This window comes from Macrotis lagotis, chromosome 1, assembly GCF_037893015.1.
Source record: "Macrotis lagotis isolate mMagLag1 chromosome 1, bilby.v1.9.chrom.fasta, whole genome shotgun sequence".
In the NCBI taxonomy this organism is placed as follows: domain Eukaryota; kingdom Metazoa; phylum Chordata; class Mammalia; order Peramelemorphia; family Peramelidae; genus Macrotis; species Macrotis lagotis.
Window position 1 is genome coordinate 307202255 of NC_133658.1, and position 26960 is coordinate 307229214.

Here is a 26960-nt window from a genome sequence, read left to right on the forward strand (position 1 = left end):
CTTTGTATTCCAAACTCTCATTTCAGTGCTGGGAACTTACATAGTAAGACTTACATAGTAAGGCTAAATAAATGCTTGTTGATTGACTGAAAATGAAGAAACTGGTCCAATGACTCCCATTGACTAATGGAGACCAACTTGCTCCCCTTCCCACAGGGACCCCAACCCTGTCAGGGTCAAGAAGAGATGTCACCCTCTCACCCTGTCCTTTGGTAAGTTACATTGCTTAATTGTTACAGCTAACAGAAATGACACAAAAAACATCCTGAAACCATACCAGTCATTTATTTTGGTCCCTCTCAGGAAATGCTTATTAATTAAGATAACATTGTGATCTGGTTCAAAGTGGGCAGAGGTTTCAAAAAATATAGAAAAGATGTTTCCATGCTCCCACCTCCCCCTTACCCCCAAAAAATCCCAAACAAAAACAAAAGAAAAAATCCTTTACCAACACCACCCTCCTCACCCCCCCAAACCCCAACCTCTCCTGAAACAGAATTAATCTTGCTCCATCAGTCATAAGACAGCAATGCTGAGTGACAAGTCATCCATTAGACTGTTGGAAATTGCTAATTGGAGCTCACTGTGGTGCCAACAAGGTCAAATTATTTCCAAGGAACAATAACATTCAGATCCACAGTTTGGTGCCAGAGGAAGATCCAATTATCTGCCTGTTCCTTTCGTCCCCTGCCACATGTTCCCCTTCCCATGTCCCAGCCCCAGGAGGTCACATTTTGATGCAGCTATTTGGGATTTACTATAAACAGTGGATGTCATGGCAGTGTTTATTTATTTAATTCTTTAAAACACAGAGAGAGAGAGAGAGAGAGAGAGAGAGAGAGAGAGAGAGTGAAGGGTAGAATAATCAAGTTGGTTTGTTTGTTAAACCAAATGATAGGTATAAAAGGTGTTCTAGGAGAGAGGGAAGCTTCTCGCTATCTGTAAAGCTCTCTACCCCCACCCAAGCTCCATCTCTGAGCCTGCCCTTTGTCATTTTTCACACTCAAGTCATGAAGCAGGCAGGTCCCTGAGCACTGACTGGCCAGATTATGGGCTCTCTTTCCCATTAGCTCCCAATCTGGCTCCATTCCACTCCCAGCAACTGCCAGATTAAACGCATTACTTGACCATCTTCACCCAGAACACTTTGATGTTCCGTTCTCATGCTTCAGAATACCTTTTGGATGAAGATCAGACGGCATTAAACAGAATTACTAATTAATTAAGCAAAGTTAAATTTTAAACACTGTTTGTTGTGTTAGCCAAAAGCCTGAACAGAACAGACTTTTTTTTTCTTCAACAAGATCAAAGACAGTCTCTTCCCTCTCCCCTCCCCCAGTTCTTTCTTTAAAGGAAAAAGGAAGGAAGGAAAGAAAAAGGGGGAAAGGAAAAGTATAAGCTTCAGCTATGGAGAGTTAAAAGCAAATACCTGTAGTGGTGGGCTGTGACTCTGATCATCAGACATAACAGAAGGCACATTATAGGGATGCAATATGCTATCTGAGACATTATCACTTAATTCTGAAGAGAGTCCAATTTGAGTGTAAATTGTCACCTTCACATGGACCATTCACCCTGTCTAATAGCATTATCTGCCCTGGGAGTTTGAGACTAGGATGGCACAAAGCCCACCCAGGCCTCAAGCTGTTGACAGCTGGCGCCACCCAAACAGCACCAGAAGAAAAAGAGGTGAGTTGAAATAAAACAGACTCCTACACCCCTACCTCCTCCCCCTGCTCCAGATGGCTACCATGATCAACAGGGAACACTGCTACTCAAACACCCTCAATAGCCTTCCCCTCCACCGTGCTCCAGGAATACCCTTGGGAAAAGTAAATCCCATGGGGAAAATTACCTCCATGAACACCCACTACACATTTTGGGGGGGGGGTTCAGGTCTAGCTGGACCCTGATTCCTCAGGGATCCTGAAGGACATGGACCTCTCTATTTCTTAACTTCTAATAACACTTAAAATCTATACCACAAATTCTGGTTTTATTAGGTTCTCTTATAGTTCTTGATTATCACATCTTCCCAACTAGATTGTAAAGGGCTTCTCTTGAATATTTCCCACAGCAGGGTGCAGGGTACATTATAGATGGCCAATAAATTTATGGTTCTCTGAGAATGAAGAGGAATTTGGTACATTTTAAAATCAACTTGTTAATACTTGAATTTATTTGAACTTATTTCAACTTGATATACTTAAGTGTAAAGTCCCCAAACTGGCTAATATCAATATTAGTAAGCTAGCTAATCTCAATATTGTTAAATGGAGACTAGAAATTGATATCATTTTAGGAAGAATAGTCTACATTTTGATTTATTGCTAAATTAGCACTACTTATACACCACAAGAACTATATCTCAACTGCATCAGTCAATATTTACTTAGCACTTTTAACGTGCCAGACACTATGCTTTAAAGAGGTAAAATACAATCCCTGCCCACAGGGAATTTACAATCTATTGGGGAAGATAATATATAGACAAATATATACCAAACAATTTACATACAAGATAAATAGTAAATTACTAATAAAAGGAAGGCACTGGAATTAAGAGGAGCTGGGTAAGGACTGAAGGTAGGATTTTAGTTGGGACTTGAAGCCAGGACAGTCAGAGGATAGGCAATTCCTCTTCTCTGCTTAGATAATTAGCTAGCAAGTCCTTTGTAAGATTTAATATGGGTTAGGTTTTTTGGTCCAGTGTCTGGATGCCAGCCATCATATGCATAGAGCTTGTAGCTTATTATCATCTAAAAATGGTTTTAGTCCTAGGCTGACATGCCCCTTATATTCAGAACACTTCTGGATAACCACCTTCCATTATCGGCTGGCATAGTAAATAAAGACTAATTTTAACATTTGTCTGAGCCAAACATAATTAGGAAGGTAAGCCTCTTGCCAACAATGACTAAAAGCCTACTACACATGCCAAGCAGAACAGAATGGACTCTTGGATCATTCGCTACTCTGGACTGTTTCATCTTTGCTTTAACCTACTTTTCTAGATAATAAAGAGTTCACTATACTCAAAGTGAATCATAGAAGGTCAGAGCTGGGAGGGACTTGAAAGGTCATATATCAAAACGCATTTATTGTTAAAATGAGGAAACTGAGGCCTAAAGTAAGTAGTGATCTGAAACCTATCTGAAACCCCCCAAAGCAAGAAATTTTGCAGATGAACTGCCATATAACCCTGATGCATTATCTGTTACTAGCCAATTAACAAATGTAATCAAGTCAGGATATTCAGAATGGACAAGGCAGAAAAGGACATCACCCCTCACTCCCTCAGCTTCAATTTTGAACATAGTCTCAAGTAAAAGTAATTCCCAATGGGTTCAACATATTGAGGAGTCCATCTTCTGTTTGTTAACAGTAGGAACCCTTTCAAAATTGTGTTACCCTAGGGTGGCTAGGTGGCATAGTGGATAAAGCACAGGCCCTGGAGTCAGGAGTACCTGGGTTCAAATCTGGTCTCAGACATTTAATAATTACCTAGCTGTGTGGCCTTTGGCAAGCCACTTAACCCCATTTCCTTGTAAAAAAAAAATTGTGTTACCCAACAAGTTATATTATTTGCATGGTGCAGTCAGCTTTGTTTATTAATGAGGCATGGCCCTTTCTTTCAAAACTCTTTCAAAACAAAGAAAGAAATATCCTTGATTAGTATTCAGGGATGACAGAACTTGGTAGGGAAGAGATGAGACGCTGCCTCATACCTGGATTCCAGGAAGAAAAGATATGATTGCATCATGTGATTTCATTTATCCCCTAATTTAATTAAACAGGACTTCAAGACAAAGAGCTCTTGCCCTTGGCATGCTCTTTGATCCCCATGGAGTTGTACAGAAGAACAGATTTTCAGTCTCTCTCATTTGCTCACTACCCCTCTTTTCTTCCAAAGAATGCTAGAGAAGGTACTAAAATATTCCCTATACTAATATACCTGAACTTTTAGACAATAGACAAAAAAGTTATTTTTTTTTTGCTCTGGATGACCTTGCTAACACTAATACTATCCTCCAGATAAAGCCCCACCCAGAACTTGAATTCAGAATACCCCCCCCATGCTAATTGAGAATTAAGGTACTCAGCAGGCATGGCAGCTTATATACATACATACATACATACATACATATACATATATATGTATATGTAATCCTTGATCCTGGGAAGGCTAAGGCCAGTAAATGACTCAGTGTAGTTCTGAGCTGCGGTGGAGATAGATTGCCTTCTGTATTAATTCTAACACTAATATGGTGAGCCTCTACATTTGATGGACTACCAAACTATTTAAGGATGGGTCAACTGGCCAAGATCAAAAATCAGCAAGTCAAAGCTTCCCTGCTCTGTGAACCACAGATGAACACTGTTCTTCTAGCTTGGTTAAAGAAAAGGGTTGGGGGAGGGGGGAGAAAAAGAGAAAATGAAGAAGAGGAAGAGGAAGTAGGAGAAAAAGAAAAAGAGAAGTAACAGAGAGAAAAAGAGACAGCAGACACAGAGAGATACCTAGAGAAAAAGAATACAGGAGGCACTCCTAAGCATCATTTACCTCCCACAGAAAAATTAAAGTTTCCTACATCTTTTTTTTTTAGATTTTTTTGCAAGGCAAACGGGGTTAAGTGGCTTGCCCAAGGCCACACAGCTAGGTAATTATTAAGTGTCTGAGATCGGATTTGAATCCAGGTACTCCTGACTCCAGGGCCCGTGCTTTATCCACTACGCCACCTAGCCGCCCCCCCTACATCTTCTAAAACCAAAACAACCCAAAATTCTTCCTCTGTTTGGGAGCAAGATGCCCAGCTCTGGGCTCTCACTAAATAAAACTGCATTTCAAATTCTATTTCTTCCCTACCCAATTGTAATTTTCTCTCAACAGCTTTTTCTCAAAGACCAGGTGTGTGTGTGTGGGGGGGGAGGTGTAAAGTAAGGGGGAAAATATTCTTTAGACAAATAATTTTCAATCCTTTTTTTTCCTTCTTGAAAATACAGGGTTGATGACCATTCTCTGCTATGAGGCTTGGATAGGATTGAGATAAAACATCTGTTTGGGGAAGGGGAGTGGAAGGAAAGGAAGCAAAAGGGAAAAAAAAAATTGGAAAGAGAACCAAAAAAAAAAAAAAAAAGCTTTTTTTGGCTAAAAATATCATGTCTTTCCCCCCCCCAAAACTTAAAACATGTGATGAAATTCAACTTTTAAAATATAACCCCCGAGCTACTTGAAACTATAAAAGTCTCCTTAGTATCTGAGACAAGTCAGAATTTCCAATGTTCAAGCTGCGCTTTTATGAACAGCCGACTTTAGAGAAAAGGGCACTTGTTCTCTCTTCATTGCAGTAAAACTTTGGTTTTCTGTAGCTACTGTAACCACAGTGGAGTCAAAGCTGACAAAAGCTCTCTGAATGGAGGATAGCAAGCTGCCCAGAACAATGCCAACTTGGCTTGGCCTGTCCACCCCCCTACAGCACTCATGGCTGGCACCACAGAATCTCTCCTTCCACTAACTGATCCAAAGACAAAACTCATTTTCCTGCTAGTTGGGGAACCTTATAATATTGACCAAAGGCAGAAATCTAGTTAATGAATACTCAGGAAGTACCTCCTAAGGGTCTGGCTGAGGTATTGAATATTGGACTGGAAATCAAGAACTCAAAGTTTAATTTAACCAGCTCTAAACTGTGTGACCTTGGGTAAGTTACTTCATATTTATGAAAAAGTTTTTTCTTTGGGAAATTATAGGGGTCTAAACATGGTAACTATGTGTGTGCAGTGGAGAGAGCACTGGACTGGCCTTGGAGTCAGGAGGACCTTATATATTTAATTACCTACTATGTGACCTTGGGCAAGTCACTTAACCCCAGTGCCTTGCAAAAACAAAACAAAAAAAAAGAGTCTAACTAGATATTTTTAAGGTCTCCTTCTAGCAGTGTCTATGTTTTTTGAGTTCTATGTTTTGAGTCTATGTTTTGGGTTCTCCTAGCCAAGTACCTACTGAGGGAAAACTACCTTCAGTCATGGAAGTGAAAAAGTGGGGAAAGGAGGAAAAAAAGGGGGGGTTGACTTTATTTTCAGGTGGATTCTGCTTTAAGAAAAGTTGATACATGAGGCAGCTAGGTGGCATAGTAGAGAGAACAATGGCCCTAGAGTCAGGAGGATGAGTTCAAATTCAGCCTCACACACTTAATAATTACTTTCCTGTATAACCTTGGGCAAGTCACTTAACCCCATTGCCTTGCAAAAATAAAAAAAAAAGTTGATACATGAAAAGCAAATCTTTTTTAAAAAAACCTATTTGGCAAGAAAAGGATAATATTCCCATTTTGCTTTATTAAAGAGGAAACTCTCTTATTTACTGATAGACCACCTGACTGATTAAGAGAAGAGGAAAAGGAGTTAAGGAAGAGGAAGAGGAGAAGAGAAACCTAAAACTTGAAGAATTCAGAAACCTAGGCCACTGAAGATCGATCTGAATGGTAGATTAGTATTTGTGAAGTAACTAAGTAACAACAGGATTGAACTGACACAGACTTTCTCAGGACCACTTCTATTGCCTAAAGAATGGTCACACTTTTACTAAAATCCCGAGACTAGGGAAAGGAGGAAAAGGAAAAGGCTAGAAGCTCTAAGGCTAGAAGACTAATATAGAAAACAAAAAGCTAATAAAAATCTCCCAGATAATCCTGCTGGGCATTTTACAAACCAAATTTAGATCTTCCTGATCTCTGTATAGAAAATAATAATGAAATAATGTTATAAGCAGGGAAGAAGTGCATATAGGTCACGAAGTTCCATTTCCAGAAAGCTTTGCAAAAGCCTTCATAAATTCCAATATCTTCCTTCTATTAATGAATGCCCATTTGTCCTGTCTTTGTGTGTCCAAGGGTGTCCAGCCTTTTAGCTTTTCTAAGTCACATGACCCAAAAAACTTGTCAAGGGTTGCATACAAAATTTAATATTTATTCATGCCTGCAATATAACCCATATTACCTTTGAGTATAATAATAAATGTAATGATTTAGTAAAGTATAACAATAAAAATGAGTATAATAATAAAAAATCTACTTTTTTAACAAAAAAGTAAGAACATGCCATTTTTAATGTGAACACTGAGCCTAGTTTTTCCAGTACCAGTGTATTGATATCTGGTTCATCTGAGGTTGTAATAATGTGAAAAATATTTTCAAGATGATCAACTGAAATTTTCATTCCATTTTTACTTTTTGTATGCTTCATACAGGGATTTCCCATCAACTGGGAAATGACTGAACAAATTGTGGGAAATGAATGTGATGGAACATTATTGTTCTATAAGAAATCATAAGGGATGGGACTTCAGAATAGCCTGGAAAGCCTTGCATGAGCTGATGCTAAGTGAAGTGAACAGAACCAGAAAAATATTGTACACACTAATAGCAACATTGGGTAATGATCAACTATGATGGACGTGTTCATTTCAGTAGTACAATAATCAAAGACAATTCTAAAACATTTGTAGTGGAAAATAGCATCCATATCAAGAGAAGGAACCATGGACTAAGACTAAAACTAAGATGAAAACTTACTAGCTTCAATTTTTAAAAGTTAATCTTAGGTATTATGGTTTTTTTCTCTCTAATTTTTTTGTTCCCATTTCAATTTGATTCATCTTTCACAACATAATTAATAGGTATTTTGTTTAGTATGATTATATATGTATAGCTTATATAAGATTACTTACTGTCAGAGAGAGTGGAGAGGAAAGGGAGAGAGGGAGAAAAATGTTACACTCAAAATTTTGCAAAAAAAAAAAAAGGTACTTACAAATATTCATAGTCCCCAAAAAGAGACATGAGCAAATTTGTGAAATGTCAGATATTTTTCTTTTGGCAGGTAACTTACAAAAATCCAATAAAGATCATTGAATAAATTTTATTTTAAAATTACATATCTGATTTCAACTTTATACATTCTATTTGCAGGTTTGCAAGCAATATGTTGACATCAACAGAGAAGGGAGTAGCAATGATACTGAAATGCAGTTGATGTTTTCTAAAATCTTGAAATCTATTCTCAAAGTCAGTAACAAAATGGTAATTGATGCTACAAATAATAAAGGTGTCTGTTGCAACTGCAATGAGTCATATGAAAAATTTAAAATAAAGATCTTAATTCTTATAAGCGTATCTTTTATATTAAAAAAAAATTCCAGCAGTCTGTAAGACCAAACAATGTTAGTTATATGAAAAAGTCAAGCTATGTTGGTTAAGGGTTAAGCTGGTCTGTGATTTTGCAACATTAGTGAATGCATTCACCTATTCCTTCATTTTCCAGGTACCAGACTCAGGATGCATGCATGAGCTTTGAGGACTAAGGGTTGGACATACCTGCTATATATAGTTTGCTTTGTTATCTCCTCCATTAGATTGTAAGCTCCCTGAGGGCAAGGACTATCTTTGGCTTCTTTTTATATCCCCAGTGCTTAGCACAGTGTCTAGCACAAAATAGGTGATTAATAAATGTTGGCTGTTTAATTGATTGAGTCCGAACACCAAAGAAAGACTTGAATTACCTCAGAAATAACCCTAGCATATAGAAGTAGTGTCTATGCATCTCAGGGAAAGAACCCTAGGCTACTGGTGTGAAGAAGAGCTGGCTGGTCTCTCTCCAAGCAATCTAGATGCAACCTTTCCCCTGGAGCCCTAAGGTGACACCCCCAGATCACCCCAGTTCCTTAGTTTCCAGACATGATCTTGTCAGTCTCTCAGAGATAACATTATCATGGGGAAGTTCACCAGAGATGAAATAAACTACAGGATTCTCCAGCATGTTCTCATATTTTATTAGTGACGTGGTCATTTCCTCTGATGGCTAGTTGGCACTCTCAAGGCTCCTTGGATGACACACTATTGTGAGATTTCAAAATTCGCACTACCACCAGGTGATTTGTGGGTCACACCAAAGATGTGCTGAGTTTTGCCTTCTCTTCAGACCACCGAATTGTCTCTGGTTTCTGGGATAAAACTATCTGTAAAGACACTGTGCAACATGAGAGCCACTCAAGAGTGAGTGTCCTATGTCCTTTTTTCACCCTTCATTATTTTCTGTGTCTGGGACAAGCTGGTCAAGGTCTGAAATGTGGCCAACTGCAAACTAAAGACAAACCCCACTGACCACCTAAATACAGCAACAGTTTCTCCTGAAGATTTTGTCTGTGTCTATGGAGGTATGGATGGTCATGCTGTGGAACGTCAATGAGGGTTAAATGTCTCCATACTCTGGATGGTGGTGACATCATCAATGCCCTTTGCTTCAGGTCCAATTGCTACTGGCTTTGAACTGCCACTGGACCCAGCACCAAGATCTGGGACCTAGAGGTCAAAATCCTTGTGGATGAACTTAACCAAGATGTGATCAACACCAAAAGAAGGTTCAGCTTCCCCAGTGTACTTCTTTAGCCTGGTCTGCTGATGGCCAGACTCTGTTGGCTAGATACACAGACAATTTGGTATAGGTGATGCAAATGACCATTGGCTCTCAGTAAAGGGATCAACTATACTCAGATTTTGAAATAAAGATCTTAATTTCTTTTGATTAAAAAATAAACAAAAATTTAAGATTTGGGTTTGAATCTAACCTCTGTTACTACCTGAATATCTTAGGGCAAGTTACTTCCCCTCTCTGCTTAAATGTCTTCCTCTATATAATGAGGGAGTTACAATAGATCTAAAGTCCCTTCTGATCCTAAAATCCTGTGATGCTAAGATAGACATAAGGACAAGAAGTGATTTCATCGGCATGACGAATACCAAGGACACTACAAAACAAATTGGGACCTTCCCAACAACTTTAATCTTAAAAAACTTCGAAGCCTAGATCACTGAGAAGTGGATCAGATAGTAAATAGGTGTGAGATTCAGGATTGGAACCCAGGTCTTCCTGTTTCCAAGGCTAGCTCTCCTCCACCATGAAGGAAAGTTGAATATTTATTATAAGACCATAGAGCTTGAGCTGGAAGATATCCCTGAGACCTCCTAGACCATCAGCCCTCATTTTACAGATGAAGAAACTGAGGCTTAGGGAGATGAAGTGACTTGCTCTAGGTTCTACAGGCAAGCAGCAGCCAAGTTCCCTCACTCTAGAACCAGTTCTCTTTCCTCTTTACCATGATGCCCTCCTAAAACATTCAAATATACATTAAGACACTTTGACTAAGGGTTATGATCACTCTAAGTTTTGAAAATTTACACAAAGCAATGGGCAACATGAATTGTCCTCTGACCAGCACCAGTTTCAGTGTCTGAAGCTACTATCTTTTCTGTACCCTTGCCAAATACTTTTCAATGGCTAAATTGCATTAATTCATAGTTTGATGAAAGACAAGCCTCTGATTGGGAAGGCACTGGCATGGGGATTCTCTGTCCTTGAAGTATCCCCACCATATACATCACAACAGTCTGACAAAGTCAAGTCCTCCATTGATGAGGCCAGGACCTCCTACAAACCTGGAGGTGAGAGAAAGAGAGAATGAGAGAACCCAGATGGTCCTTCCAGAGCAGGCAGGTAGAATTAGTCATTTGATCAAAGAGGAATTTGCTTTTAAACTTGACTTCAGTGGACTGATGTGACTGTCAGACTTGAAAAGGGGAGTGTCAAAGACATAGCACTATATTAAAGACTCCCAAAGTTTCAGATACAGATACACAGGGAAAGCCAAAGCATGACAAAGTCAGACTCAGGAAGAGAAGAACACACAGACCTTAAAAGGGGAGACCAGGAGACAGCCAGACATAGACAATGAGAAAAAACATGGTAGAGTGGATGGAGAGCTGGCCCAGAAGAAGACATGGGCTTTTACTCTTTGCAAGAGTAAATAATGCGGGGGCAGCTAGGTGTCTTAGTAGATAAAGCACCGACCCTGGAGTCAGGAGTACCTGGGTTCAAATCCAGCCTCAGACACTTAATATTTACCTAGCTGGGTGGCCTTGGGCAAGCCACTTAACCCTGTTTGCCTTGCAAAAAAAACCTTTAAAAAAAGGGTAAATAATGCTTAATAATGACATTGGAAATTGTTTCTCTAGGTTCCAGTTTCTTCATCTGTAAAATGATGGGAGTGAGCTTAATGACCTCTAAAATCCCTTCCAACTCTAAATCTGTGGCCCTAAGATTTGCAAAGAACAGAGATTTTTACAAACAGGTTCTGTCCCTGTTTACAAACAGGGAATATACCAAGTTTCTGATTCCTTTCCTTTTGGTATCTGAAGGAAAGAGAGATGGGAAGACTCTCAAATGAAGTCTTAGCCAGAAATGGACCACATTGAACATTGGGTTTCCAGCCCATTTGGGGGGAAGGGTAACTGTCCATCGGGTTGCAGTGATGAAAGATCTCTCTAAAAACACAAATTGCTCTACAAATACAAATTATTATTGTTTTGATTGCTATGGTTGAAGGTATATGCCAATAAAAGCATCTAACTGCCTATTACAGATTGCTAGCTGCTGACTAGAAGGTAAAAAGTTGAAGGAAAGTCAATAGCTTTGAGAAAGGATTCCACATCTTTTCTTCACCCACTTTGCTTTCTGTGAACCCCAGGAGACCATGTAAGGAAGGCAGGTAGTCATAGAAAATTCAGGATATTTGAAGAAGCTCAGGCAGGTGACAAAAGTTCAGGTAAAGTTCTCTTCTCTTCTCTCTTCTCCTGTGGACAGGCCTGGCCAGGTCAGGATGCTGAGTAAATAAGAGTGGCTACTCTCCAAGCCTAACCTTTCATGAAGCAGGAACACTAAGTCAACAATCCGGCTCTCACGGCTCTAATGCTTTTGATGTTTACTTTGTTCTTTCTATAGTTCAAAAGGAAGCACTAATGCTCTAGCCCTCTTACCAAATACAATCTTAATCTTAGGATTTTGAGCTTTTGCAGTGGGCTAGTTAAGTCTGTTAAGAGGAGGGGATTTGATCCAGCTTTCCATAACAACACAGGAGTTAAATCCCACTTCTTTATGGATGGCTAGGAGACTTCTTTTTATCTTTACGCCTCAGATGGCCTTTTTTCCCCTTTAAACACCCCTCAAGCCCTCCAAAAGGCAATGAACTTGGCTAGGAGAAAAACCCAAAATGAAGAGTCAATTATTTCTTCCCCTAGCCCTTGTTGGCCAGTTCTTGTGTGGCTAAAAGCTTACTTGGTCCTTCCAAGGGAAACAACAGCAACAGCATGTTGGTCTCAAAGGAACTTCCTAAATGGTAATTTCCCATTGCTTTTTGCTGGCCATTCTAATCTAACTTAGGGTCTTTTTAGGCAGTAAAGTTTTATATTCTTGGAAGGACTAACTACATTGTAGCAAATAGAATTCTCATTATTAGCAGCATTGTTACTGTATGTGCAATTTCCTCTACTAGGAACAAAGCAGTCATGAAGATGAAGGAAATATCCCTTATAATGAAATAGAATTTAACTTTCCCTCAACTTACAATCATTTTGTCGTGAATAAGATGCATTTAAGATCAAATGACCTATTTTTGTTAAAAGTTCAATAGCAATGAAGACATTATATTTGTGACCCAAGGACTTCTTCTTTAGATCATGAATTTCTTGAGGATTCATCATTTCATTTATTTTTGTACCTTAGTATAGTGCCTGGTATATGATTGGTGCTTAACGTCTGTTGATTGATTGATACGAAGTATTTATTTTGACTGACTAACTGGCCTTCCTTTTTAATAAGGGTGTAATCCTAGAAGGTCTTAGATTGTAGATGTACTCTCAGAGGACAAGCAGAGTTAAGTTCTGAGTTCTTCACCAGGTTGACTCAAGATGAAGAATTTTTCTACCCTGGTCCTCTGTAACATCATCATCAATCTAGAAAATTGTAGAGGCACTAATAGAACGTATACCAACATCAACAAAAATCAGTGCTCCATAAAGTATAAATTAAGAAAAGCACTAGATTCAGAAACTGAAATGCCTGATCCTGGCACTGACATTTATTAGCTCTGTGACCTTGGGCAAGTCACTTCCCCATTGGGAGTCTTAGATTCTCTATATGCAAAACATTCATAACATGTTCCAATTCCTAATTCATAGGATTATTAATAGGAAAGTACTTTAGAAATCTTAAAGCATTATGTTAAGGTGAGCTATTATCATTGCTAATTATTAATAGCATTGAAATTTATGAAAAGTTTCCTATGTGAATGTGGATTCTTCACTCATGCCTGGTTTCCCCCTGATTTTCTGTCTACAAAACTTCAAGTGGGAAAAATCAAGTGAAAAAGGTGAATTTTACTGGTTGCCCCAAAACACTGCAAACAAGATGATTCCATTTGGTTTCAGTCCCTGCTCACTCTCCAAAGGCAGGATCTCCTAATGGAAAAGCCCACTTCATATCCAGAAATGCTGCAACTAATTGACATTGACAGGAGAGAGTTTGACAGGCTGAACAGAGTGATTCACAGTATTGTCATTCCTCATTCCGGACAGTCAGACTCAGCTCATCAGGCTTTCTCTGGGTACACGCTACATTGCCTCCATTCAGAAAGGAAACAGCAGTGGACTAAAAGTAGGGAAAGGTCCCAGGAAATAACATGGCCATCAGAGCCCCTGTTCATCCAGGCACAGCTTCCAACTCTTTGTATAAATACAGACAGTGGAGAAGAGGCAAAAGCAATTTTCATCCCTGAGTACATGATTTACTCTCACTAAGTATCTAGACCATGCCAGAAGCACAACAGAGTAATAAATACATGGGGGAAACAGTCAATAGAACACTGAGTCTCATCCACCATCTTTACTATAGGCTCACTATGTTCTTGAGTAAGTTAATTTATCACTCTGCCTCAGTTTTCTTATTTAACAAATAGAGGGACTCACCACATGCCAGGAATGACCTGCTTATAGTCAATCAATCCCTGGACAGAGAGAATATCCAGGGACTGAGGTCCCTGCTGCTCTCTTCTTGTCTCATCCCCTCCCACTAAGAAGAAAAGATTATCATCCAATTCACCTCCCTCTGGTCTCTAGTTATAGACCTACTTAATAGTTCTGTCCCCTCTTCACCCTGCCTTCTTCCAACAGTTATTTTTTCCAGTTAAAGTAGAATATTATTGTCCATTCACAAGATTATGATTTCTAGATTTCAGACACCATCTATTCCCAGAACATAAGCTCTGTTCAGATCCCAGAAAATGGTATCTCCAGAACATAAGCTCTGTTCAGATCCCAGAAAATGGTATCTCCATTCACCAAGTGAAGTGTCATCACCCCCAGTCTACCAATATGGCTCCTTTAATTCTAGAAGATTCAGTCTTAAAGTCTAGACTCTAAGAGATCAGAGCTGCTCCAGTTGACACATGACCCTTAAGTCCTCTCAAGATAAAAGATAAAATGGAATGACAGAAGGGCTGTGTCTCCAGTATACTTAATATGACTTTGGTCAATTTATTTAACTTCCCTGGGTCTAAAGTTTCTTCATCTATAAAATTGTGGAGAGGCAAGAAAGAGTAGAAGATAAATTGATTATAAGACTGCTAAGGTCCCTTCTAGCACTAAATCTTATGAACCTTTCAGGGATCAAAACAAGTTTTATTCTCCAAAAGATTCATCAAAGTTAGAACTTTCTTCATTCTCTTTCTCCTTTCTCCCTAAAATCACCATTCTCTCCATGACCATGGAAATAAAGTTGTATACTAGAGGTTTAAAAAAAAAGAGGTTTTTTTCCTAACAAGTTCAAGATCTTTCTCAACCAATGGATTGTGATGAGGATGATTGCATCCTAGGTTTCCTCAAGCCAATTCCCCAATTTTGTCATCAAAGCACAAAAGCTTTTGAAATTAGAATCAGGAAGTCCTAGGTTCAAATTCTGATTTAGATACTTAGTTATTTGGGCATGAGCAAGTCTTTTAAGCTCCCTGTGTTTTGGTTTCCTCATCTGTAATATGAGTAGGTAGGATTCAGAATTCCTAATTCCCAAGGAGGAACCAGGGGACTGGGTGTGGTTACAATTGGTTAGTGTGAATGGATAGAAGACAAGACTGATGGGTGCAAAGTCTCTAGAAATATATGAAGAAGCTGATGCTTAATGCAATGGAGTTACTTGACAAAAGTCACAGAGCTAGTAACAAAGTAGAACTAAAACTCAAGGTCATACAACTTGTAGGTCTCTGGGCTAGGATTCAAATTTAGATCTTCCTTACTCCATATCTAAGTTCTCTGCCAGCAAATTCCCTTTATCCCTCCTCCTCTTGCCCACCTCCCCCCGCCCTGCCTGCCACCATTCCCATGCCATCTCAGTGTCAACAGCCAGTTCCCAGGTGTGTCATGGACAAGCCAATCAGCAAACATGCTTCTAAATCACTATGTGTTAAGACTTTCTGAGAATCCTGCAGGGCTGACCCACCAGAGCTTCCCCTTCCCAGTCTTTGATTAAGGAAGCATTATTGTCCCCTCCCAGTCTCTGATTAAGGAAGAATTCTAGTTCAAGTACCTTCTAGACGAAAATGTTCCTCGCTGATTGTTTCTCTGTAAACTTCACCAGCTGGATCCTGCAGAGAGACAAAGCACAAACATGTCCACCTTAACCACTGTTCTTGCAGTAATTACAGAATATTGAAATGTTAATGAGACACATATTGAGCTGCCAAAGTTAATTATGAAAAGAGCTTTGGAAGGTTAAAGGTGTCCCAGAAAGTACTTAATCACTTTTGTTCCTAGATCCTCAGTCTGGTTAGTCACTTGAGGAGTGGGAGAAGGAAGGGGAGGCCAGAGGGAGGGAAGAACAGGGATCCCAACTCTTTTTGCCTTCAATTCCATGGAGACACAGGCACTTGTAAAGTTAACATGCAAATTCCTTTTGGGGAGTGCTTAACATTCATCCCTACCAAGAGGCCAATCCACCAAGAAAACTGCAGTCAGAGCAGACTTTTTCCTAGAAAAATCCCACTCCCTTCACATCATCATCTCACCATAGGCTCTGGAATTGAATGATAAAAAAAAATATTTCATAATACCTTCCCAATCTTATTTCCTCCTACTCCCCTTCACCTAACTCTGCTTCAGTTAAATAGCACTGCTCTCCGCTGTCTTCTCCTCCTCCTCTTCATCTGTTGAACACCCCTGCCCCCCAAAATTCTTCAAAACTTAAGAGAAAACCTATGCAAAGATTAAAGACCATGATTGGAACTAGAAAGACTTGGGTTGCCTTTCACATACACTGATTGTGTGACCCTGTCACTTAACTTCAAGCTCCTGGTAATTCTATAAGCTGCAGAGGTTCCCACCTGCATTGGCTGATCCCACCTCCATAAAATCTTCTCTGACACCTTCTACTAAAGATCACTCCCCTCATGGACTTCATCTAGCACTAGATTGTTTCTCTCTGATATACATATTATAACATATCACTGTATCTTAAATCCCTACTTTGTGTCATTGTATTTCAGATTTATAGTTGATTCAACATGCAGCCCACAACACTCCCCAGGGCTTCTCAAACCAGATTAAGATGGAATTGGGAAATTTCTAACAAAATAAATAAAAATACAATAGCATTATACTTTAAAACTGAATCCACATGCAATCTTCAGAGCTTATATGATCCAGTGGACCCCATTTCTATTTAATGTTGACCCCATTCTCATTTCAAAAATGAGGAAACTGAGTCCCATCCACAAAGTGAATTGTCCAAGATTACATGGATAGAAAGCATGAGATGTGGGAATATAAATTCAGATCTTCTCATTCAGGAAAAAAAGTGTTCATTCCATTGAATAAATACATAAACTTTACTCAGTCATTTCTTTGAATTCTATCAGGATACCTCAAACAGTAGAAACCTCAGTACTAATACTTCTCCTAAATATATTTTGGGATATGCCTGAGCTGAAAATTAACTTACAAATACACTATCCCTCCCCCCACTCATCTCCCCTTCCCCATTTGAGCAGCTAAATGGTATAATGGATAGAGTTCTGAATCTAAAGTCAGGAAAAAGTCAGAGAGGTAGATAAGTGGCAAAACAAGGATTCAAACTCAGGTCTCCTACTACAAGTTCACCATCCTTCCCACTATATCACTTGCCTCCTTTCCCCCTACCTTTTTGACTTCCATCCAGTCTTCAGTGAGGCCTAGCTTAGGCCTCCATATCCTCCCTATAGAATCTCCCAACCCTCAGCAATCTCACATTCTTTGGAACTTCTCTACCACAGACTAGCTCTACCCTATTCCCCTATGTCCTTGTTAATTGGCTAGTGTATGTGTTGTCTATTTATTATTCTGCATACTTTTTTTTTGCTTTTGTAAAGCAATAGGATTAAGTGACTTGCCCAAGGTCACACATCCAGGTAATTATTAAGTGTCTGAGACCACATTTGAATTCAGGTCTTCATGAGTCCAGGGCCAGTGATCTATCCACTGTGCCACCTAAATGCCCCCATTTTGTGTACTTTTGAGATTGGGAGCCATCTTACACCCTTCCTGTTGCTCAACAGGACATTTTCATGTTTGTTTCCTGATTAGCAAAGACTCAAGATGTCTATGATGTTTCTTGCTGTGTCTCATCCAACATTGCCCTTTTCTCTCAGTTTAGTAGGATGGATGACAGTTCCTTTGTTTGACTGAAGCAACAGATAAAGGATGTTCTTACACAATGGTCAAGTGTAAAAATATAAACTCATATAATGTCATCTTTGACACAGCCACACCTGACCACCAGAATCCAATGAACCTGATCTCAATTCCAGATGTGGTGATGCTAGGCATGATTTGTGTAAAGGTTTTTTCAGGAGGATGACTTCAGTGTTGTAATGACTCACTTGAGCCCCAGAACAGCTCTAGAGTCTGAATTTCTCAAACTAAATTGCTGTATTTCACGTTCAATGCATTAAGCGTCAGGCTGTTTCAAGTTGAAATGTTTTTCTTGAAAAGAAAAAAATTCACCCCCACAACCAAAGAAAAATCCAGAGCTAATATTGATTTTAAAAAACTATTGCTTTGTACCATTAACATTAACAATAGGATGGAACTAGGAAAAACCTTTTCTTTTCTTTTGAAGATAGTGAACATTTTATGAATTAAGTTCTCATTTTTTTTTAGGTTTTTGCAAGGTAAATGGGGTTAAGTGGCTTACCCAAGGCCACACAGCTAGGTAATTATTAAGTGTCTGAGACCGTATTTGAACCCAGGTACTCCTGACTTCAAGGCCGGTGCTTTATCCACTACACCACCTAGCCGCCCCCACTATGCCACCTAGCTGCCCCAGTTCTCATTTTTCTTTGTGATTTTTCTTTCTTTTTCTGAATCACTAAAGCAGTCATTATAAGTGTTTTCTTAAAGACTTTTGCAAGGTTTGATGCTTTGCCTTTTTTGTTTCCAATTACTTTAATATGATGATTGATTTTCAACTTGATTTCTTGTCAATAATGATTTTCATCCCTATCACTATCAATTATTATAATTCCCAATCACTTACTAGGAGTATTTGTTGCTAGCTCAAGGGTTGGTTATTTGTCTTTTTAAGTTATGAATAAGCATCAGATCTGGAGAGCCAATGACAGTGAATCTTCCTATACTGGTGACATAGTGAGACAGCTCGGATTCGTTAACTGACAATTAATGTCACTCTTTCATGCAGACATTTCTGAAAGAAATTCAATTCTTTCCTACAGGTATAGGCAACCTGAATAAATGAGAATAAATGTGCAGTGAATAGAACAATGGAATTGAAACCATAGGACTTAGTTTCAAATCCCAGGGCAGCTATTAACTAATTTTTATGACCTTGATCAAGGTATGTCCCACTCTGTGCCTCAAGTTTGCTAATACATGAAATGAGAGAATTGGACTACATGATCTCATTAAATTATGCAAGAAAAATTAGAGATAACCATTATTGAGACTCTATCCCAAGGAGATTACTGACAATAAAGAAAGAATCAAACCTTTCTGGAGAGCAATTTAGAATTACATCCAAAGGTCAACAAAAATGTGCATACCCTTTGATCCAGCAATATCATTACTGGGTCTATACCCTGAAGAGATTATGAAAAAGGGTAAAAACATCACTTGTACAAAAATATTCCAGCAGCCCTGTTTGTGGTAACAAAGAATTGGAAATTAAGTGAATGTCCTTCAATTGAGGAATGCCTTAACAAACTGTGGTATATGTATGTCATGTCATTGTTCTATTAGAAACCAGGAGGGATGGGAATTCAGAGAAGCATGGAAAGACTTGCATGAACTGATGCTGAGCGAGATGAGCAGAACCAGAAAAACATTGTACACCCTAACAGAAACATAGGGGTGATGGTCAACCTTGATGGACTCTCTCATTCCATCAGTGCAACAATCAGGAACAATTTTGGGCTGTCTGCAATGGAAAATACCATCTGTATCCAGAGAACGAACTGTGAAGTTGGAACCGACCAAAGACTATTACCTTCAATTTAGGGGAAAAAAATCTTATTATGTAATTTTTCTATCTCTTATACTATATTTTTCTTCCTTAAGGATATGATTTCTCTCTTATCACATTCATTTAGATCAATGTTTACCATGGAAACAATGTAAAGACTAACAGACTGCTTTCTGTGGGGGGTGGGGGGAGGGAAGCAAGAATAGGAAAAAATTGTAAAACAAAATAAATAAAATCTTTCTTTAAAAAAAGTAAAGGATAAAAAAATAATTAATTAATTAAATAACATTTCTCGTTTTAAAAAAAGAGAATCAAGTGCACAAAGATGTTCATAGCATTATTCATAACAGCAAAAAAGGTAGAAATGGGGCGGCTAGGTGGCACAGTGGATAAAGCACCGGCCCTGGAGTCAGGAGTACCTGGGTTCAAATCAGGTCTCAGACACTTAATAATTACCTAGCTGTATGGCCTTGGGCAAGCTACTCAACCCCATATGCCTTGCAAAACCCCCCAAAAAAAGGTAGAAATAAAATGTGTAGCCAACTGTAGAACAAATTATGGCACAGGAATGTAATTTAATATTGCCATGTCAAAGGAATAAAAATTTTAGAGAAGCATGGGAAGGCCATATGAGGGGATTCAGAGTGACAAAGGGAAACCACAAGAACAATATATGACAACAATGTAAATAAAAGTCAAAATGGCGGGCAGCTAGGTGGCACAGTGGATAGAGCACCAGCCTTGGAGTCAGGAGTACCTGGGTTCAAATCCAACCTCAGACACTTAATAATTACCTACTGTGTGGCCTTGGGCAAGCCACATAACCCCATTGCCTTGAACAATCTAGAAAAAAAGTCAAAATGAATTGCAACAGTTAGTGTTAATATCACTAACAACTTTTTCTCTGTTAACAATCAATGAATAATCCATTTCTTTTGACGAATGTCCTTTATAACGATATTTGTTGGAAGTCTCTGAAAGGTATCTGCTATGTCAAAACAAATTGAATACATTTTTTTAAGAAAACATATGAAAGGGGAGGCTAGGTGGAACAGTAGATACAGCACCAGCCCTGGAGTCAGGAGGACCTGAGTTCAAATCTGACCTCGGACACTTAATAATTACCTAGCTGTGTGGACTTGGGCAAGCCACTTAACCCCATTGCCTTGCAAAAAAAAAAAAAAGCAACCCACAAACATATTCAAGAAATCTACAATATTCCAAGATCTTCCTGTAGAGATAAAAATTAGGACTGTCCTACTGCTTGGCATCATTGCCTTACCCACTACTCTCAAATCGGTCATAGATGGTCCCACTACAATTAGGCAGAGAATAAGTATTCAAAAAATATACCAATATCCCCCTTGGACTAACTGGAAATATGTAAATGAGTTTCTCTAGAGCCCTTTCAGAAGGACTAGTGCAATGAAATGGGCAGAACTATTGCCAACAGATGTGAATATATGTGAATAAGACGTTATCACTTTGCTAAATTGGGGGGGGGGGGTCAGTTTTCCTTAATTCCATACAGGATCAAGAGCTGGAAGGAGCCTTAGAGATAATCCATTCTGATTCTTTCATTTTATAGATAAGAAAAAAAATGAATTTCCCAAAGTTATACAGGTATTAAGAAACAGCTGAAATTTTAATCTGACTCCATATGTAGTATTCTGTTTAATACATCATGCTGTGCTATCCTTAAAACATCTTTTCCCCTCTAGGCCATGTTTTCACTATAACTTGGCTTAAATAGAGAGAACACATTGGAGAAAAAGATTGAATGCCCTTCTCTCACCAGAACAGGAAAGTGACTTGCTCAATGTCACACAGATAGGAAGTATTGATGGGTAAAGCTAAAAAATTCTTAAATTCCAAATTTAAATTGGTTAAATTAGGATGTACTGGGTTGCATCTAAGTGGTGCAAATGGATAGAGCACTGTACCTGTAGTAAGAAAGGTCTAAATTCAAATCTACCTTCACTTACTAGCAGTGTGATACCAGGCAAATCACTTAACCTCTGTGTGCCTCACTTTCCTCATCTGTTAAATTGACTTTGACTTAGTTGCTTCCTTAGTAGTAGAGTTACTTGTAGTTTTCTTCCACTCTGCCCCCAGTAGGTTGCCATAGTGGACACCTTTAGACCCAAGGGGCTCATCTTCCAATCCTTCTGACATTTTAGTACTGTCCATGAGATTTTCTTGGCTAAAATGCTGGAGTGGTTTGGAATTTTCTTCTTTAGTGGATCACCTTCTTGTCAGAACTCTCCACAATGACCTGTCCATCTTGGATAATCCTGCACAGGATAACTGATAATTCCACTGAGCTAAGTAAGCCCTTCTGCTACAACAAGGCAGTGACCCAGAGAGGCAAATAGAAAATAAGGATAAGAATAGCACCTATTTCCTAGAGTTGTTGCAAGGATCAAATGAGATAATAATTGTACAACATTGGCCATAGTACCTGACATATATAAGTGCTTCTTGTTAGATATTACTATTATCATCTATTATTATCATGGTATTTAAAAAGCTCAAAGACATAATTTCTGAGTGATTTAATAATTTTATTAATAATATGTATATGTATATTATGAAACACTATTGTTCTATTAGAAACCAGGAGGGATGGGAATTCAGAGAAGCCTGGAATGATTTGAATGAACTGATGCTGAGTGAGGTGAGCAGAACCAGAAGAACATTGAACACCCTAACAGCAGCATGGGGGTGATGATCAACTTTAATGGACTTGCTAATTTCATCAGTGCAACAATCAGGGACAATTTTTGAGGGTATCTGCAATGGAGAATACTATCTGTATCCAAAGAAAGACTTGTGGAGTTTAACAAAGACCAAAGAATATTACCTTTGATTTTTTAAAAGTATTTTATTATGTAATTTTGCTCTTATATTTTATTTTTTCCTTAAGGATATGATTTCTCTCCCAACACATTCAATTTTGATCAATGTATAGCATGGAAACAATGCAAAGGCTATCAGACTGCCTTCTGTGAGGGGTGGGGGAGGGAAGCAAGATTGGGGGAAAATTGTACAATTCAAAAAATAAAAAATTGGTGGAAACTACTATTATATACAATTGGAAAACAAACAAAATATTTATATTTAAAAAATAATGTCAACATTTTTGTAAAAGGATGGTCATCTTTCTCTCTTAGACCAAAGACTATCATGGCATCAGACTCACAGCTTATATGCCCATAGGAATAAGGCTGTTCCTAAGAGTAGCAATAAATTCTGATTGGTTAACAAGAAAGTGAATATTACAATGAGGAGTTAAATCGATTCAAATGAACTTTGAGTATGTCATTTACTTCTAAGCTACCTCCAGTCTTGAGTAATCTATTCAAAATTTACTCCCTTCCAAACCTGAGTAGAGAACATTGGCTTCCTCATCCGGAGGAGTTTGAACAAGTTTGTTAAGAAAATTATTCCAATCTCATTATCAGCAATAACCTTCCAGAGATGGAATTTTTGGACATTAGCAAAAGGGGGAAACTCTGGATTTCCTCAAATCATTTGGTTATTAAAAATCATTTCTCTCACTGATTTATTATCATCATCATCAATATTACTATTATCATTATTAGTGATAATAGTAGTAGGAGTAGGAGTAATAGTAGTGATAGCAGTGGTAGTAGTAGTAGTTGCAACAGCAGAAGTACATAAATCATGCCAACTTGGTTCAAGTTAGATTTCTAGCATTAACTTGCTCTGAGACCCAAGATAAGTCTCAACTTCTTTGGATCTGTTTCCTCAGCTGCAGAATGAACTTATGATCTAAGGTCATGCCCAGTCCTAATCTTCTGATCCCAGTCTAATCTTATGAAGTTATGAGAAGTTAAAAAGGTTGCCTAGATCAACAGACATATATACAAGAGAACTGAAGTTCAAACTCAGATTTCTCTGATTCTGTGATACTGACATTTTAATGGAGCATCCTGGGGATGGAGATTTTGAGGTTTTTAAGAGGGAAAGACATTGTGGAGAAGGAAAGAGCAGAGGCCCTTTCATGAAGAAACCTTAAATCCTAAAAGAAAGCTTAGCTCCAGACTATTTAAGCAGCAAGGCAGGGCCAAGACAAGTTTGGTACCTGTGGTAAGGAGAAGACCCAGTTAACAAAGCAGAAAAGAGCAGAAGGAAAATGTCCCCCCCAGACAAACCACCTTATATGGTCTCCCAGGCCCACATCAAAGCACAGGAATTTGGGAGAGGGTTTGGAGAAAGGATGGTTGGTTTGGATTTTTTTTCCTTCTGTCTTTGAGACTTCATCCTCCCGAATTTAATATCTTTCCCTAGCCCTCCCCACCCGCTCTTTGTCAATCGTTTTGTTCTCTAAAAGCTAACAGATGTCAGTGCCATGGGGTTTCAGAGAAAACTTGTGGTGCCCACATAACTCATTAGAGTTAATGGATTCTAAGAATGCTCATAGCTCAGGACAGGCCAGGGTGAAAAACCAGAGGGGAGTAGAGAGGAGGGAGCCAGTGGCTGCTCTGTGTGTAACCTTTAGACAGAAACCAAATACTTCTTTTCAGGGCTGCCTGGGGAAAATTCTTCACTGCGTTCTTTCTTCCCAGAATACTGGGCAAAGTCAGCTAGGCCAAGCATTCCCAGAGGAAACAAGACAATTGTTGACAAGACCCATGAAGCAGGAGCCCCCGCTTCCTCAAGCACCCAATGGATTGAAAAGAACTCAGGATGTGGAGGCTGAAGATCTAGCCTGGTATTTGCTATGGAGCACTGCTACAGACCTCTTGTGTGGCCTTAGCAAATTTCCTTCCTTTCTCTGGGTTCAGTCACCATTGGTAAATGATGGCATTTGACTAGATTTCTCCCCCACACTGCACCTCCACTCTTTCTCCTCAGCTAACATCCTAGGATTCATCATGTGATGGCTCCCAAGTCTAAAGGATTCCAGAGTTTGAACCCTGACTCTGCCACTTAATACTTGAGTAACCCTAGACAAATTATGTGGCTTCTCTGGGTTTGATTCCTCATCTGTTAAATAAAGAGGTTGGAATTTACAGCCTCCTAGGTCCCTTTGCCTTCAGAGTTCACACTCCAGAAGAGAAAGAGCCCCCTTAGATTTGGAAGCAGAGGGCCTCAGTTAGAATCCCAACTTTGTGTGACCTTGGACAATGCACCCTGTCTCTAGAACCTCAGTTTCTTCATCTGGAGAACAAGTGAGTTGTAGTATGGCATCTGTAAATCCTACAATCCAATAAATGTTTGAAAAATGCATCCAAAAGAAATCTCTTGACTCAGGACTCCCAAATTGAATTGGGTCCATCAAGGACCTTTGAATTTCTTTCAGGGGCAGCTGATAGATATAATACTGGATCCTCTGGTCAGGAAGACCTGAGTTCAAATCTAACTTTAGACACTTATAAGCTGTTTGACTTTGAGGAAGTCACTTAACCTTCTTTGCCTGTTTCCACTACCATAAAATGGAGACAATAACAGCACCTACCTTGTAAGGTCATTTTGAGTATCAAACAAGATGGTATTTGTAAAACATGCTTAGCATCTTTTTCAAAATTTATTGCCTTCCCCTCTTCTCTGAGAAAATAAGCACTATGGGATTCTCTACACCCAGCAAGACAGCCTTGTTCACTTCTCCCTCACTTTTAGACAATAATGCCATTCCCTGGGGTCAGGGTTACTGGAAACATCCCATAGGTTGCCCGTAGACTTCACATCTAACAGTGGATGCTGTATTTTAGTAACTAAAAAGTTCTGGTCTTTGAGCTTGTTTTTTCCTTCAGAAAAAATCTTCCCCCAGAAGAGCTTATATTTAACATTCCCTGCTCTTTTCTACCCAATTCTTAATGTTCAGCCGTCAGACTTCCCATTTGAAACATTTTCCAGATTCAAGTCAAGTCAACAAATCTTTACTAAAGCACCTTCTATGTACTCAGTCTCATACTGTGGGGGTTATGAAAGAAGACAGCGAGGCCTCTTCCTGCAAGACACTTACAGAATGCTGGTGTGTGCACAAATTCACACAGACACATATACTTTCTCCTTTCTTCTCTTTCTCTTTCTCTCTCTCTCTCTCTCTCTCTCTCTCTCTCTCTCTCTCTCTCTCTCTCTCTCTCTCTCTCCCCCCCTCTATTTCTCCCCTCTTTCTACACTGTCTGTCTGTGTCTTTCTATCTCTCTTTCTCCTCTCTGTCTCTCTCTCCTCTCTTTCTCTGTGTCTCTTTCTACTCTCTGTCTTTCTTTTTCTTTTTTTTTTTTTAGTTTTTTTTCCTTGCAAGGTAAATGGAGTTAAGTGGCTTGCCCAAGGCCACACAGCTAGGTAATTATTAAGTGCCGGAGGCTGGTTTTGAACTCAGGTTCTCCTGACTGTGTACACTGTCTGTCTCTCTTCCTTTTTCCTGTAAAATTGGGGAGACAGTCTAGATGGTATCTAAGATCTCTAGAAGTATGATACTATAAAACTTTTTCCTTAAAAAATAAAGAAAAACATTTTGTACTGTTTGATAGATTTATGTGAATGAATCTGAGTATATATCTTCATTTATACTAAAGGGATGAAAGATACTGATTAGATCTATGAGTTTTTCCCCCTTCTGGTCATTAAAGCTATATATTCATGCATTCAAAAATACTAGTTTCTGGAACAAAAACATTATCTGACAAAAATTGCTGGGAAGACTGGAAAAGAGTATGGAAACTAAGGACAGACCAACATCTTATACTGTATACCAGGTAAGGTCAAAATGGGTACATGATTTAGACCTAAGGGATGATACAATAAGCAAATTAGGACAGCAAAAAATAGCTTACTTATCATAGCTATGACCAAACAAGCGATAACTCTATAACTGTTAAATGCATAATTTTAATTAAATTAAAAAGGGTTTACACAAATAAAGTCAATGCAACCAAGAATAGAAGGAAGGCAGAAAGCTGAGAAACATTTACAGCAAATATCTCTGATAAAGGTCTCATTTCTCAAATAACTGAGAGATGAGTCAAGTTTATAAGGATATGTCATTCCCCAATTGATAATTGATAAATTCCAAAGGATATGAACAAGCAGTTTTCAGATGAAGAAATAAAAGCTAGGCATTACCATAAAAATACTCTAAATCACTATTGATTACAGAACTGCAAATTAAAGCAACTCTGATATACCACCTCATTTCCATCAGATTGGCTAATATGACAGAAAAGGAAAATAATAAATTGTGGGAGAAGATTAGGAAAATTGGGACACTAATAGCACTGTTGGTGGAGTTGTGAGTTGATTCAACCATTCTGGGGAGTAATTTATAACTCACCCAAAGGGCTATAAAACTGTGCAACCTTTTTAATCCAGCATAGCAGCAGCAGCAGCAGCAGCAATAGCAATCAGTACTAGAGCTGTATCCCAAAGAGATCAAAAAAGAAGGGGGGCGGAGGGAAGGATCTATTTATACAAAAATATTTACAGCAGCTCTTCTTGTGGTGGCAAAGAACTGAAAATTATGGGGAATTGGGGAGTGGTTTAACAAGTTGTGGTATATGAAGTAATGGAATATTATCATGCTACAAGGAATGTTGAGTAGG

At 38.8% G+C, this 26960-nt stretch overlaps 1 protein-coding gene and 1 pseudogene across 1 annotated transcript in view; one reads left to right on the forward strand and one right to left on the reverse strand.

Annotated features, from left to right (window-relative positions):
* The window catches only part of NKD1 (NKD inhibitor of WNT signaling pathway 1), a 121470-nt gene that overhangs the window by 29228 nt on the left and 65282 nt on the right, over positions 1-26960 (reverse strand). The window contains exon 4 of the mRNA XM_074211354.1: positions 15466-15523. Within this exon, the coding sequence (XP_074067455.1) occupies positions 15466-15523 (58 nt within the window). The remainder of the gene's footprint in view (positions 1-15465; positions 15524-26960) is intronic.
* Positions 1752-9499, forward strand: LOC141505635 (small ribosomal subunit protein RACK1-like; annotated as a pseudogene).